Source organism: Phocoena phocoena, chromosome 10 (genome assembly GCF_963924675.1).
Source record: "Phocoena phocoena chromosome 10, mPhoPho1.1, whole genome shotgun sequence".
NCBI lineage: Eukaryota > Metazoa > Chordata > Mammalia > Artiodactyla > Phocoenidae > Phocoena > Phocoena phocoena.
This window is the reverse complement of record NC_089228.1, coordinates 55,062,506-55,078,929: the sequence shown is the minus strand read 5'-3', so window position 1 is coordinate 55,078,929 and position 16,424 is coordinate 55,062,506. Positions and strand designations below refer to the sequence as shown.

The 16,424-nt window shown below is 37.0% G+C and overlaps 1 protein-coding gene across 1 annotated transcript in view; it reads left to right on the top strand.

The window, feature by feature from the left end:
- RBMS3 (RNA binding motif single stranded interacting protein 3) overlaps positions 1-16,424 on the top strand; it is a 531,745-nt gene that overhangs the window by 159,578 nt on the left and 355,743 nt on the right. Inside the window, exon 3 of the mRNA XM_065884879.1 lies at positions 3,753-3,844. Coding sequence (XP_065740951.1) covers positions 3,753-3,844 — 92 coding nt within the window. The remainder of the gene's footprint in view (positions 1-3,752; positions 3,845-16,424) is intronic.

Below are 16,424 nucleotides of genomic sequence, written 5' to 3'. Positions count from 1 at the left end.
AATTATCCCCTTCTCTGCCTGAAGCTTTAACCTCTTGACTTCTGCTTGATCTTTCTTACCAACATTCAAAAGTGCCAAGAACAGTATCTATCTCATAATAGGGGCAACAGATAAATACTTGTTGAATAACTTGAATGAATATTCAGCAGTACTGTACCCTGGCTTCACACTGAAACCAGCCGGGGAATAGACACACACGTGTGTGTGCAAACACCTTGGCCACGTTCCCAAAGACACTGATTTCATTTTCCTGGGGGTGAGAAGTGAGCATTGGTCATTCTTTTAGCTCCCAAAGTGCATCTAGCATGCAGCTAAGGTTGAAAACCATAGCATCTCCTATCTTACAACCAACGAGCACAAATAGCTCCTTTGACCTCATATCCCCCTCGAGCTAAAGCTGGCTATTAATTCTCCTTGCCAGCAGCATAATGGCAAAGCAGACTGTAAACACTCTCTTTACCTCCGTTAGTCTTGCTCTTCAACTACTCAAGCAGACTTCAGTCGCCCCCACTGGCCTGTAGCCAAGCATGAAAAGAAGTCCATGATATACACTACTGTATATAAAATAAACAACAAAGACCTATCTATAGCACAGGGAACTATACATCACAGTGTCTTGTAATGGCCTATAATGGAAAAGAATCTGAAGCTGTACACCTGAAACTAACACAATATTATAAATCAACTCTAGTTAAATAAAGAAGTCCACGTTCCTGAAACATTGGGTCTCTCAAGCTCCCATCTTGCTCTCACTCTCAGTGGCATTTGACACCGTCAGTCTCTCTGTCCTGCTTGGGAAGCTTTCTTACCTTGGCTATGAGACGTCTTATTCCCTTCGTATTTCCTTCTTTCCCTCGGATTCTCCTTCAGCCTCCTTTGCAATCTCATTTTCCTGTCTGACGCTTCAGTGGTGAAGTTCAGCTCCAAACCTGGGCTCTTTGTTTCTACTTACACCAGGCACTTTTGTCTTTTTCTGTTTCTGTAAATCATATCTTCGTGCTGTTGATCTCCTAGTTTATATTTCCAATCTTATTCCCTTTTCTGAGCACCAGCCTAATATATCCAGCTGCTTTTTGACATTTTTACTTATATGTCTCACAGGCATTTGTGGCTCACCATGCCTCAAACCAGTATTTTAATTTTCCCTCTCCCCTGTTTGTTCCTCCTCCCAGCTCCCCATTTCTATAGATCACATCTCCACCCACCCATTGGCTTATGCTGAAAAAGCTGTAGTAATCCTTGTCGCCTGTATCTCCCCTACTCCCACCCAGTCCATCCATCACTGGGTCCTGTTAATTCTGCCTCCAGAATGTAACTCAGACCATCCATTGCATCCTGGCCATTTCATGGCCAGCTGTCATTTGTTCAGATTGCTGGAATAGCCCCTAAGTTATCTCCCTGATTCCACTCTTGCTACCTGCCTCCCCCAAAACCAATACCATCTTTAAGACAAGCCAGCTAGAGTGATATTTTAAGAAATGCAGGTCATCCCATGCCACTGCTCCCTTAAAACTTTCAATAATGAACAATCAATCATCAGATTCTTTGGTATATGATCTCATTTACTTTCAGGGAAGGCATACCGATTTGTAATTATAGATTCATTTGTATGGTTATTTGTTTTATGTCCATCTTCCAACTCAACTATAAGCTGCGTAAGGGTGGGAACTGGGTTGTTTTTTCTTTTTTCACTACTCTATACCCTGTACCTGGCAAAATGCCTGACATAGAATTTCCTTATTGAGTGAAAGAATGAGCCTGCAAACAGATGAGGAAGACTGACCAAAGCATGAGGTGGGAGGGGTGCCTTGCCAAACCTCATGTAGCCCGTTCTGCTGAGAACTCAACCACTCCATGAATAAGTGTACTGACTGAATGAGCTGGGTTGAATTCTTTTATGGGATTGTTTTATTTCATATGCTAAGCTCAGAGTCTAAGGGATTTTTAAGAATTGTGTCCTCTCTCTGGTGGGTTTCAGGGGCTTCTAGAAATAGTTTGCAAAATAAGATTATAAAGCAGTTCATAGTACAGTATATTTGGAAAGGGCGTGTGTGGACTTTGCTTCACATCCTGGCTCTACTGATTAAGCAGCTAGTGATTTGGGACCAGTCTTGTCACCTGGCCTAAGCTTCAGTTTCTCTATGTATGTACGTGAACAGGCATGAGGACAGTAGTACATGTATTATTATCATTTCATCAGGTGTCAACACATCACCCACTCAGGGCAGTTGCTGGAACATAGGAGATAAAGTCTGCATTTTAGTTTTATCTTCCTCTCCCTCTAACTCTACTTCTTGACTTATTTTGTTCTTTTTCCTCTTTTTCTTTCTGCTTTTTCCCTCATCTTACTCATCTTAGTGGGTGGTAATACTCATATTAGTCACATAGTTTGAATTTTGTGGGAAGAAAGGAATTAGCAATACTGACAGAGCAGGCTTCCTTTTGGATTCGAAATACAAATTTTCCAGTTTCTCTGCCCAGCTTTTCAAGAGCATTTGATGGTACACTGATGTGTAACAAGTTCATTTTAGGTTAACATGCTGGGAGGGAGAAAAAGAAGAGATTCAAGGGGAGAAAATTAAAAAGTTAATTACAAGAAACAACTTGGTAATTGAACTCCCTTTCACTCTTTGGTTTATTTTAGTGGGGAGGGGGCATGGTCACAGTGCATGGTTAGTAGGTTTGCCTTAGCAGTTTCCCTCAAAACTTCTAAATGAGAAAAATATTGGAATACAGAGCAAATCCCTGCCTGACAGCTGAGGAGAGGAGCGGGATACGTATGGTGGGCACTGAGTGCCAAACACTCATTCTTGAGCATTTTTATTTTGAAATATCCTTGGCAGCTGAAATTACTGTTAGGCTAAGTCCTGAACTAATATCAGCTATTTTATGGGTATGCAAAATCCCCTTTTCATTTATTCTGTTTTACTGGCTGTTTCTTTGGCCTCACTCTGTACACACACACACACACACACACACACACACACAGGCACACAATCAGAGAACAGTATAGGCAACTCTTGTACCCTTTTCAGATTATACTTAAGTAACATACGTGACATGGGTCTTTGTTTCTTATTTTTAAAAGACGCTTGAATATTTCTCTATTTACTCACTCTTTATCACAGTTTCCTTAACAGTCAAATCGTTTATTTAGGATGTTATGTTTGAGAGAGACGAGGTCTGTAATGACTTAATACAAGCTTGGAAATCAACTGCAACTAGTTTCAAACCTCCCTGGACTCATTCACAACCTTCATTCATTCATGTAGTCAACATGCATTTATTGAATGCCTACTGAATACCAGAAACTGTTGAGGTTGCTTGTACTAACTTCATGCTGGTTCTATCATGGCTTTTATTACCATCAGTTTTTTTTAGGTTTAGAAAATTAACTTTTGAGATAAACTTTTCTTTATTTTTCAGCATTTTGTGTTCCTCATTCTTGCAGCAAATCCACTGAAGAAAGAAGAACATGGTTAAATAATATATTACCTTACTCACCAAATTAGTCTAAATCAGCTTGCTGATTACATAGCCAATCTCAAAAGCAACCTCTAGAAAATAAGCGAGTTACTATTTTATGTTGAACGATATTGTGGTATCTTTCCTGACATGTTAAGGGCCATGGATTGAGGTCTATGGTTCAAGCAGGGTCATGAGTGCAAGTCTGACCACAAACACACATTCTATTGGTGTGACAGAGATGCAGCTCTTTGTGAGTACTAACCAGGGTCTTTGTGTTTTCACAGGGTATGGTTTTGTAGATTTTGACAGTCCGGCAGCTGCACAGAAAGCGGTAGCGTCTCTCAAGGCAAATGGCGTGCAGGCACAAATGGCCAAGGTAAGAATGGTGTTTCGATTCTGATTTTTTTTTCTTTTGTGATCATATATTTTTCCACTGCCATTAGCTGAATCGAATTGGAGTTTGCAACAATTTGGATTATGTTTACTTGTTAGGGAAAATAAGAAACCCCATGATAGACTTGGCTTGGAAGAATCTGGCTAGTTTATTTCATTAATTCTTTGTGTATATTTATTAATGTTCTCCTTTATTATGGTAACCTCATTAGTGATTTAAAGGCACTTGTGAAGTGCTCTGTTTTACCCCAGACCAGAGCGTTGTGTGTATGCGCATGTGTGTATCTGGGGCTTTCACCAGTAAACAGTTTTGGAGGAGTACAGTTCTCAGTAAGATGTCTTTGATAAACTACGTGTTGAAAACTCGCTCACTCTCATGCTGCGGAGAGCCAGTTGCTGAATGATGGGGTGGTCTAATCTGTGCAGGGAGATAAGTTTAACACAAGTGTATGTTGTCTGTATTGCTAGAATTTCACTTTGGCCTTTATAAATAGAGTTTTCTTAGATAATAATTTCCAAAATATTAATAATTTTCAATATGCTGTGATTGTTTTGTAAAACAAGTAGTCTGGAACTTTCTACCTGAAATTATAATGCATTTTTATATTCAAGAAAACAAATAAAATCATTTATAATAGTTTTGTATCCTGATTGCAGTGGTAAATACAAGAATCTACACATATGATAAAAGTGACATGCACACATATTGTGCACACAATGTCAACTTCCTGGTTTTGATATTGTACTAAAATTATGTAAGATATAACCTTTGAGGAAACTAGGTGGAGGGTACAGGGGATCTCTCTATACTATCGTCCTGTAAATCTATGATTATTTCCAAATAAAAAGTTTAAAAAATTGGTTATAGCATAGGGATGCTTGGTACATATTTGTTTTAAAATAATGGTCATTTTGGACCATTAGTTATTCACATGCAACTTAAGTTTTCTGATTACTACCAGTGAATGTGTTGATCTTTGGATTCTCAAAAGTTAGGTAGAAAAGCCAATAGATCTTGAAATCCTGATCTAATGCTTTTATGCCATACGTATGTATATACTTACTCTTAACTGTTCCCACAGAGAGCTGAGTTATATTGACTAAGTTGTCAAATTTTTGGTCATTTGGATTTTATTATCATTGCTAAAATTCTCTGATGACATTTTCCAATTTCAGCATCCAATAACTAGAGGTGGTATATTTGGTTTTCTTCATCTTCAGCTGTCTTCTAGCAAGCTGGTACCTCCCCTATCTGTTAACCTTTTGTTGTGGCTCACTTCCCATAGAGATTACTTTGGTGGACTCATTGCCCTTTATGACACCTTAATTGTTTTTCAAGGTGGGATAAATTAGAATTTAAAATCTTTCAGCTGTGTATTTCTTAGCATGATTGTGCCTGGAAGTTTTGAATTTGGTCATGAACTAAGATTGATGAAGTTAATCTTTGTAATTAATAAGGGAATTACATACATGTCTTGGTTTAAAGGTTGATTGACAAGAGTCAAGTTACTTGGTCACTTAAGTAGTGGCTTCTTACGCCCATCAAACAAGTGATAAAATTACAGTGGTTAGGTGTATGCAAGATATAAATTGAATTTCAACTGAAAGGCAGAACCTATTGACAAGAAAATGATGAAAAACATGCTCAAGAAAAACCCTTGTTATTGACATATCTTTGATCTAGTCTATGGATACACTGCCAAATTTTGGAAATTGCTAGACTGTGGCAGTTTAGAAATAATGATTACAGTCTGTATAATCTCCACTGTTTCAGATGTCCTCAGAACACACACACACACACACACACACACACACACATATAGTGTTATTTGTTGGATAAAAACCACTTTTATCTTGCGTAAGAGGAAGAGAAAGTTGTCTTTGATTTTATAACTACTGAGGATCCATTGTGAATATTTTCCCTCTGTTTCTGAGCATTTTGGTACACAAGGAAATCTCTCTCTCTCTCTCTCTCTCTCTCTCTCTCTCTCTCTCTCTCTCTATTTTTCACATACACACACACACACCAACCACTGATATCTCATCTAGACAGAAAACTATCAAAGGGAAAATATTTTAAAGAGCTTCTAAAAAATCATTAATTATAGTCAGCATCTTGACCCTTCCCCATGCCCACTATACACAGTAAGGAGATTCCAACTGGGATGCTTAAAGACACTTATTTTATTTCTGGAGTTGCTTACAGATCTCTGCCTTATCAATTATGCTGTCTGTGGAGGAGATTCTTATTCCCTTTTTCCTCACTAATTTTGAATGTAAAGCCCAGAGCTGTAGATCTACATCTGCCTACTGGAAAACTTTCAGCAGTAAATGACTCTGTAATTGAACTACTGGAAGCAAGTAAATAGCCTTCCTTTGACAATGAAATGGAACAAGCTTGACCACCTGTATTAGTAGATTTCTCACTGCGCTATTGGATTTCATGGCCTTTTCCTCTTTGTCCTGGTGATAATTGTTTATTATCATATAAACCTGCAGTCTGCAAGGTGTGGGAAACTTGCACTACATTTTTTCCGTTTAAGTATCTACTGAATTGCCACCTGCATCCTTGTTCTTATCAATATCCTACTCTGTAGTCTGTGGGGCCAGATTTTAATGACTCCAGGATTTTCGAGCAAAAATGCCACAAATAACCGAGGTTCCCAATAGCAACCTGCAGCAAACATGAAATGCTCCAAGTGAATCACTTTATTTAGCTAACTTACTCCAATGTGTGCATATGAAAAATTCAACTGATTTGTCAACCAGGAGGAATTAATAAATCATCCAGTAAGTGGTAATTGATTAATAATGTATAACCATTAACACAGACCGACATTTTCTGTGTACTTGCTGTTCTGCCAGAAAGGGTTTTTAGGGATCAAAGGGTGTTTCTTTTAGGAGAGCAGATTTAAAATATTTTATTAATACATAGTGATTAAGAGCATAGGTTTGGAGGGAGATATACTTGGCCTTGAATCCTGGCTCTCATACCACCTGGCTGTGTGACCTTGTCTAACTTATTTAAATACCTCTGAAATTCTCCAATAATAATACTTAGTTTATAGGACTGCTGTGAAAATTAACTAAAAATAAACACAAAGAATTTAGTATAGTGTTTAGATTACAATTCAATACATGTTAATTATTCAATAAATATTGTTATGCATTAAATTCAAATTTGTTACTGAACTTTCTATAAATCCTGATATATGCTTTAAGTGTTACTTTATTTTAAAAGTTTTCTGAAAAATACAATCAATAGGATCAACGAACAAACATTTTTATTGCCAGGCACTGTGCTAGGTGTTGGAGAATCAACACTGAATAAAACTTCTTTCTTATTCTGGATTTTCAGCATATGATTTATCTCCTGGGACTGCTGCAGCTCTGGATTAAAAATATTGGTTGTTGCTACTCTTGCCAATTTTAGGGGATTTAAAAGATAGTCATTTGCCAAGGAATATGTCTCAAGCATAAAAGGAAAAGAGCTGAGAAAAACCAACTAATGATAGCTTACCTTGTAGGTGTTTATTTTACTCATTAATAAGAAAGCTGTAGATAAGCAATGAAGGGCAAAATGTTTTGGGTGCCATCAAGGGTCAAGGCTGCTCTGTGATTCTTTATATGTGGCTTTCATCCATACATTTACATGTTCTTTTCTAAAGTGCCACTTATTATATCCACATTTAAGCCAGGAAAAAGAAAAGGGCAAAAGGCTGAAGAATCATAAGGCTGATTCTGAAGTTTTAAAAGCTTTTCCAGAATCCTAGCTCAGGAACTTATGTTTATATCTCGATGGCCAAAACTGAGTCATATGGTTTCCCCCTTAGCTGCAAGAGATTCTAGGATGATGAGCATTTTAGCTTCTTGGCCTATAGTAGAGAAAATTAAGAGTCATTTATCTCCCTGGCTCTCCAACATACACAAACCCATTCTTCCCATTTATACATTTTGGGTGACATGCATTCATTCTTTCCTGAAGGGAGCCCACCTCAAAGCCTCACCCTGTAATCACATCTGGGGATGACATCATCTCCATCAGACCCAGACTCAGCTGCTCCTCTTGGCTTAGCAACTCATAGCTTTAAAAAAACAAGTTATCTGTCTGTACTCCCACGATATAGAACGACAGAGAAACAACAGGAAACATGAATCCAAGGGAAAACTACCACTTGGGAATAGAGAGAATGGAAAACAAACAGAAATCACTGATACTAATACATATCAAATTCTGCTGGGCAGGAGTAGAATTCTTGATTTGTCAGTGTAGGATGTTCCTTGGTTAACCAGTTGCATCACCCATGTCTGCCATTCAAATGGGTCTTCCTTGCCCACTATCCCCCAGGGTCTCATGGTGGCCTCCCTGGAGGGCTGCATAGTTTTAGAAACTGAGTTTTTCTGGATGTAAATTTGGAGGCTCTGGAATGGCTCCACAGTCACCAATTATCACCAGCCAGGCCTTGAGTAACCTCAGGCTTAGCAGGCCTCTTTCTTATTTGCTTTCTGTCAATTCCAAGCATGAGAAAACAGACTACATCTCTTTCCCCTGCAGGGAAGGAGTCACCCCCTCCTCAGGGCCTTTAGATAAGGCTTTATCAGGTCTACAACAAAGACCGACATTCCAGTCACTAACGGTGGTTCACTCCACTGTGGTATATGTAGAAGAAATCAAAGTTAAGTGATCACCAAAGAGACCAAGTATCCAAGAGGATTTCAGACCATCGGGAATAATATAATGACATTGTGTCAACCATTAGGATAATAAAATAATACCATGTCAACCATTGTAGCAAACCAGATTGGTACCAGAGTAAAGGAATTCTTTTTTATAAATCAGTGACCTTAATAATAGTTCTTTTGGGGAAAAAAATCATTTATTTTGAGATCAGAAGAGATCATTAAAAAATCAATGAATATAGGAAAATAAATTCAAATGTGTGTATGCATACAATTAATTTTTTAAAATGCATCACCTCTTGTGGAGTCCTAACAGTTATATTCCAGTAGGAGAATTTTAGCTAATGAAAGAAGGACCTATTCCATAGAATATTCTAGACTTTTTTTATGAAGTTCAACCACTAGCCTCATGATGTTGTCTATCAAAGCTACTCTTCTGAATGTAGAGGCACATACCAGGCTTCCTCAGCCAGACTCTTTCGGCCTATGACAATAATAATATTGCTTTTACTCTGGTTTTATTGCTTGGCTTTTATCATTTCCAGCTATATGAGAGTAAGAAGGCTATTTGATGTCCAGGGGTCACTACATTGGTGGGGCCTGCTGGTAAACCAGCCAAACAAGGAAATTTCTCAAAGGCTTTCACGTACGAAGGAGAGGGGCATTGTTCAAGGGAAATTTTAGTAACCATGGAAGATGTTGCTTCCTGTGACTGGGTGGAAAAGTCAATCAATACATTTTATTTATTCCTAAGTATTGCATTCTTTTTGATGCTAATGTGAACGGGATTGTTTTCCTTATTTCTTTTTCAGCTATTTTATTGTTAGTGTATAGAAAAACAACTGATTTCTATATGCTGATTTTGTATCCTGCAACTTTACTGAAGTCATTTATTAGTTCAAACAGTTTTTTAGTGGAGTCTTAGGGATTTCTGTATATAACATCATATCATCTGTAAACAAAGACAGTTTTACTCATTCCTTTCCAATTTGGATGCCTTTTCTTTTTCTTGCCTAATTGCTCTGTCTAGGACTTCCAGCACTGTGTTTAAGAATAGTGGTGATTGTGCCCACCTGTGTCTTTTTCCTGATCTTAAAGGAAAATCTTTGAACCTTTATCATTGAGTATGATGTTAGCAGTGGGTTTGTCATATATGACCTTTATTATGTTGAAGTATGTTCCTCCTATACCTAATTTGTTTAGAGTTTGCCATGAAAGGATGTGTATTTTGTTATTATTGCTATAAACTTCTCTTAGAACTGCTTTTTTGCATCCATTGAGTTTTGGCATGCTGTGTTTCTCTTCCGGTATTTTTTAGATATATTTTTTTATTCTACTTTTGATTTCTTCTTTGACCCATTGATTTTTCAGGAGTATGTTGTTTAATTTCCACATATTTGTGAATTTTTCCGTTTTCCTTCAATTACTGACTTCTGGTTTCATAACACTGTAGTTGAAAAATATACTTGGTATGGTTTCAGTTTTCTTAAATTTGCTTAGATTTATTTTTTTATCTGACATATCCTAGAGAATGTTTCTTGTGTGCTCGAGAAGAATGTGTATTCTGCTACTGTCAGATGGAATATATTTGTTCTATATTTGTCTTTTAGGTCCATTTGGACTAAGGTATACTTTAATTCAGTGTTTCTTTATTGATTTTCTGTTTGGATGATCTGTTTGTTGTTAAAAGTGGGATAATATAGTCCCCTACTATTATGGTATTGTACCTATTTCTCCCTTCAGACATTAGGATTTGCTTAATATAATGTTGGTGCTTTGATGTCAATGCATATATATTCATGATTGTTACATATCCTTGATGAATTCACCCCTATTTATCATTATACAATGACCTTCTTTGTCTCCTGTTACTATTTTTGACTTAAAGTTTACTTTGTCTGGCATATGTATAGGTATTCCTGTTCTCTTGATTTCACTTGCATCAAATATATTTTTCCATCCCTGCACTTTGAGAGTATGTGTGTCCTTAAAATTGAAATGAATCTCTTGTAGGCAGCAGTTAGCTAGGTCTTTTAATCCAGCCAGCCACTCTATGCCCTTTGATTGGAGAATTTAAACCATGTACATTTATAGTAATTATTGATAGGTGAGGACTTACTGTCATCTTATTAATTGTTCTAGCTGTTTTGTAGTGCCCTTGTTCCTTTCTTCTTCTCTTGTTGCCTTCCTTTGTGAATTGATGATTACCTGTAGTGGTATGTTTTGATTCCCTTTTCTTTATCTTTTGTATATCTACTGTAGCTTTTGCTTTGCTTTGAAGCTTACATAAAATATCTTATAATAGTCTACTTTATCCTGATAACAACTTAACCTCACTTGCACACAAAAACTTCTTCTCACTTCCTTTTATATTTTTGATGTCACAATTTACCTCTTTTTATATGGTGTATTCATTAACAAATTACTATAGATATAGATGTTTTTAATACCTTTGTTCTTTGACTTTTATACTAGAGTGAAGTGGTTAACACACCACCATATTATAGTATTATTCTAAATTTGACTATATGCTTACTTTTACCAGTGCAGTGTATATATTCATATGTTTTCATGCTACTTTCATTTCAGCTTGAAGAACTCCTTTGTGCATTTATTGAAAGACAAGTCTAGTAATGATGAACTCCCTCAGCTTTATTTTGTGAGGAAATCTTTATCTCTCTTTCATTTCTAAAAGAGAACTTTGCCAGTATAGAGTATTCTTGACTGGCAGGTTTTTCTTTTACTGCTTTGAATATATTTTCCTTCTCCTGGCCTATAAGATTCCTACTGAGAAATTTGCCAATAGCCTTATCAGGGTTACCCTGTAAATTACAAGATTCTTTTTTCTTTCTGCTTTTAAGGTTCTCTTTGTCTTTGATTTTTGACAGTTTCATTATAATGGTCTTAGAGAAGATCTTTTAAGTTAAGTTTGTTCGGTGACCTATGAGCTTCATGAACTTGAGTATCCAAATCTGTCCTCAGATTTGGGGAGGTCTCCATCATTCTTTCTTTTTTTTTGAATTTTATTTTATTTATTTTTTTGTACAGCAGGTTCTTATTAGTTATCCATTTTATACATATTAGTGTATATATGTCAATCCCAAACTCCCAGTTCATCACACCACCACCACCCCTGCCACTTTCCCCCTTTGGTGCCCATACGTTTGTTTGTTCTCTACATCTGTGTCTCAATTCCTGCCCTGCAAACCATTTCATCTGTACCATTTTTCTAGGTTCCACATATATGTGTTAATATACGATATATGTTTTTCTTTTTCTGACTTACTTCACTCTGTATGTCAGTCTGTAGATCCATCCACATCTCTACAAATGACTCAGTTTCATTCATTTTTATGGCTGAGTAATATTCCATTATATATATGTACCACATCTTTAACCATTGGTCTGTCAGTGGGCATTTAGGTTGCTTCCATGTCCTGGCTATTGTAAATAGTGCTGCAATGAACATTGGGGTGCATGTGTCTTTTTGAATTATGGTTTTCTCTGGGTATATGCCTAGTAGTGGGATTGCTGGGTCATGTGGTAATTCTATTTTTAGTTTTTTAAGGAACCTCTATACTGTTCTCCATAGCAGCTGTATCAATTTACATTCCCACCAACAGTGCACGAAGGTTCCCTTTTCTCCACACCCTCTCCAGCATTTGTTGTTTGTAGATTTTTTTGATGATGCCCATTCTAACTGGTGTGAGGTGATACCTCATTGTAGTTTTGATTTGCATTTCTCTAATAATTAGTGATGTTGAGCAGCTTTTCGTGTGCTTCTTGGCCATCTGTATGTCTTCTTTGGAGAAATGTCTGTTTAGATCTTCTGCCCATTTTTGGGTTGTTTATTTTTTTAATATTGAGCTGTGTGGGCTGTTTATATATTTGGGGGATTAACCCTTTGACCGTTGATTTGCTTGCAAATATTTTCACCCATTCTGAGGCTTGTCTTTTCGTCTAGTTTGTAGTTTCCTTTGCTGTGCAAAAGCATTGAAGTTTCATTAGGTCCCATTTGTTTATTTTTGTTTTTATTTCCTTTACTCGAGGTGGATCAAAAGATCTTGCTGTGATTTATGTGAAAGATTGTTCTTCCTGTGTTTTCCTCTAAGAGTTTTATAGTGTCCGGTCTTACGTTTAGGTCTCTAATCCATGTTGAGTTTATCTTTGTATATGGTGTTAAGGAGTGTTCTAATTTCATTCTTTTACATGTAGCTGTCCAGTTTTCCCAGCACCACTTATTGAAGAGACTGTCTTTTCTCCATTGTGTATCCTTGCCTCCTTTGTTATAGATTAGTTGACCATAGGTGTGTGGGTTTACCTCTGGGCTTTCTATCCTGTTCTATTTATCTATATTTCTGTTTTTGTTCCAGTACCATATTGTCTTGATTACTGTAGCTTTGTAGTATAGTCTAAAGTCAGATAGTCTGATTCCTCCAGCTCCTTTTTTTCCCTCAAGATTGCTTTGGCTATTCAGGGTCTTTTGTGTCTCCATACCAATTTTAAGAGTTTTTGTCCTAGTTCTGTAAAAAATGCCATTGACAGTTTGATAGGGATTGCATTGAATATGTAGATTGCTTTGGGTAGTAGAGTCATTTTCACAATATTGATTCTTCCAATCCAGGAATATGGTATATCTCTCCATCTGTTTGTATCATCTTTAATTTCTTTCTTCAGTGTCTTATAGTTACCTGCCTACAGGTCTTTTGTCTCCCTAGGTACTTTTATTCCTAGGTATTTTATTCTCTTTGTTGCAATGGTAAATGAGAGTGTTTCCTTAATTTCTTTTTCAGATTTTTCATCATTACTGTATAGGAATGCAAGAGATTTCTGTGCATTAATTTTGTATCCTGCAACTTTACCAAATTCATTGATTAGTTCTAGTAGTTTTCTGGTGGCATCTTTAGGATTCTCTATGTATAGTATCATGTCATGTGCAAACAGTGACGGTTTTACTTCTTCTTTGCCAATTTATATTCCTTTTATTTCTTTTTCTTCTCTGATTGCCATGGCTAGGACTTCCAAAACTACGTTGAATAATAGTGGTGAGAGTGGACATCCTTGTCTTGTTCCTGATCTTAGAAGAAATGATTTCAGTTTTTCACCATTGAGAATGATGTTTACTGTGGGTTTGTCGTATATGGCATTTATTTTGTTGAGGTAGGTTCCCTCTCTGCCCACTTTCTGGAGAGTTTTTACCATAAATGGGTGTTGAATTTTGTCAAAAGCTTTTTCTGCATCTATTGAGATGATCATATGGTTTTTATTCTTCAATTAGTTAATATGGTGTATCACATTGATGGATTTGGGTGTATTGAAGAATCCTTGCATCCCTGGGATAAATCCCACTTGACCATGGTGTATGATCCTTTTAATGTGCTGTTGAATTCTGTTTGCTAGTATTTTGTTGAGGATTTTTACATTTATATTCATGAGTGATATTGGTCTGTTTTTGTAGTATCTTCGTCTGGTTTTGGCATCAGGGTGATGGTAGGCTCATAGAATGAGTTAGGGAGTGGTCCTTCCTCTGCCATTTTTTGGAAGAGTTTGAGAAAGATGGTGTTAACTCGTCTCTAAATATTTGATAGAATTCACCTGTGAAGCCATCTGGTCCTGGACTTTTGTTTGTTGAAAGATTTTTAATCACAGTTTCAATTTCATTACTTGTGATTGGTCTGTTCGTATTTTCTATTTCTTCCTGGTTCAGTCTTGGAAGGTTATACCTTTCTAAGAATTTGTCCATTTCTTCGAGGTCATCCATTTTATTGGCATATAGTTGCTTGTAGTAGTGTCTTAGGATGCTTTGTATTTCTGTGGTATCTGTTGTAACTTCTCCTTTTTCATTTCTAATTTTATTGATTTGAGTCCTCTCCCTCTTTCTTGATGAGTCTGGCTAATGGTTTATCAATTTTGTTTATCTTCTCGAAGAACCAGCTTTTAGTTTTATTGATCTTTGCTATTGTTTTCTTTGTTTCTATTTCATTTATTTCTGCTCTGATCTTTATGATTTCCTTCCTTCTACTAACTTTGTGTTTTGTTTGTTCTTCTTTCTCTAGTTCCTTTAGGTGTAAGGTTAGATGGTTTATTTGAGATGTTTGTTGTTTCTTGAGGTAGGATTGTATTGCTCTAAACTTCCCTCTTAGAACTGCTTTTGTTGCATCCCATAGGTTTTGGATCATCGTGTTTTCATTGTCACTTGTCTCTAGGTATTTTTTGATTTCCTCTTTGATTTCTTCAGTGATCTCTTTGTTATTTTGTAATGTATTGTTTAGCCTCCATGTGTTTTTTGGTTTTTTTTTTTTACTTTTTTTCCCCTGTAATGGATTTCTAATCTCATAGCATTGTGGTCAGAAAAGATGCCTGATATGATTTCAGTTTTCTTAAATTTACTAAGGTTTGATTTGTGACCCAAGATGTGATCTATCCTGGAGAATGTTCCGTGCGCTCTTGAGAAGAAAGTGTAATATGTTGTTTTTGGATGGAATGTCCTATAACTATCAATTAAATCTATGTGGTCTATTGTGTCATTTAAAGCTTGTGTTTCCTTATTAATTTTCTGTCCGGGTGATCTGTCCACTGGTGTAAGTGAGGTGTTAAAGTCCCCCATTATTATTGTGTTACTGTCGATTTCCTCTTTTATAGCTGTTAGCAGTTGCCTTATGAATTGAGGTGCTCCTATGTTGGGTGCATAAATATTTATACTTGTTATATCTTCTTCTCGGATTGATCCCTTGATCATTATTTAGTGTCCTTCCTTGTCTCTTGTAACTTTTTTTTTTTTTTGCGTTATGCGGGCCTCTCACTGTTATGGCCTCTCCCGTTGTGGGGCACAGGCTCCGGATGCGCAGGCTCAGCGGCCATGGCTCACGGGCCCAGCTGCTCTGTGGCATGTGGGATCTTCCCGACCAGGGCACGAACACATGTCCCCTGCATCGGCAGGCGGACTCTCAACCACTGCGCCACAGGGATGCCCTCTTGTAACATTCTTTATTTTAAATTCTATTTTATCTGATATGAGTATTGCTACTCCAGCTTTCTTGTGATTTCCATTTGCATGGAATATCTTTTTCCATCCCCTCACTTTCAGTCTGTATGTGTCCCTAGGTCTGAAGTGGGTCTCTTGTAGACAGCATATGTATGGGTCTTGGTTTTGTATCCATTCAGAGAGCCTGTGTCTTTTGGTTGGAGCATTTAATCCATTCACGTTTAAGGTGATTATCAATATGTATGTTCCCATGACCATTTTCTTAATTGTTTTGGGTTTGTTTTTGTAGGTCCTTTTCTTCTCTTGTGTTTCCCACTTAGAGAAGTTCCTTTAGCATTTGTTGTAGAACTGGTTTGGTGGTGCTGAATTCTCTTAGCTTTTGCTTGTCTGTAAAGCTTTTGATGTCTGCATCAAATGAATGAGATCCTTGCCGGGTAGAGTAATCTTGGTTGTATAGGTTTTTGCCTTTCATCACTTTAAATATATCATGCCACTCCCTTCTGGCTTGTAGAGTTTCTTCTGAGAAATCAGCTGTTACCTTATGGGAGTTCCCTTGTATGTTGTCATTTTTCCTTTGCTGCTTTCAGTAATTTTTCTTTTTCTTTAATTTTTACCAATTTGATTACTTTGTGTCTCAGCATGTTTCTCCTTTGGTTTATCCTGTATGGGACTCTCTGCACTTCCTGGACTTGGGTGGCTATTTCCTTTATCATGTTAGGGAAGTTTTCGACTGTAATCTCTTCAAATGTTTCCTCAGGTCCTTTCTCTCCCTCTTCTCCTTCTGGGACCCCTGTAATGCAAATGTTGGAGTGTTTAATGTTGTCCCAGAGGTGTCTTAGGCTGTCTTCCTTTCTTTTCATTCTTTTTTCTTTATTCTGTTCCACAGCAATGAATTCCA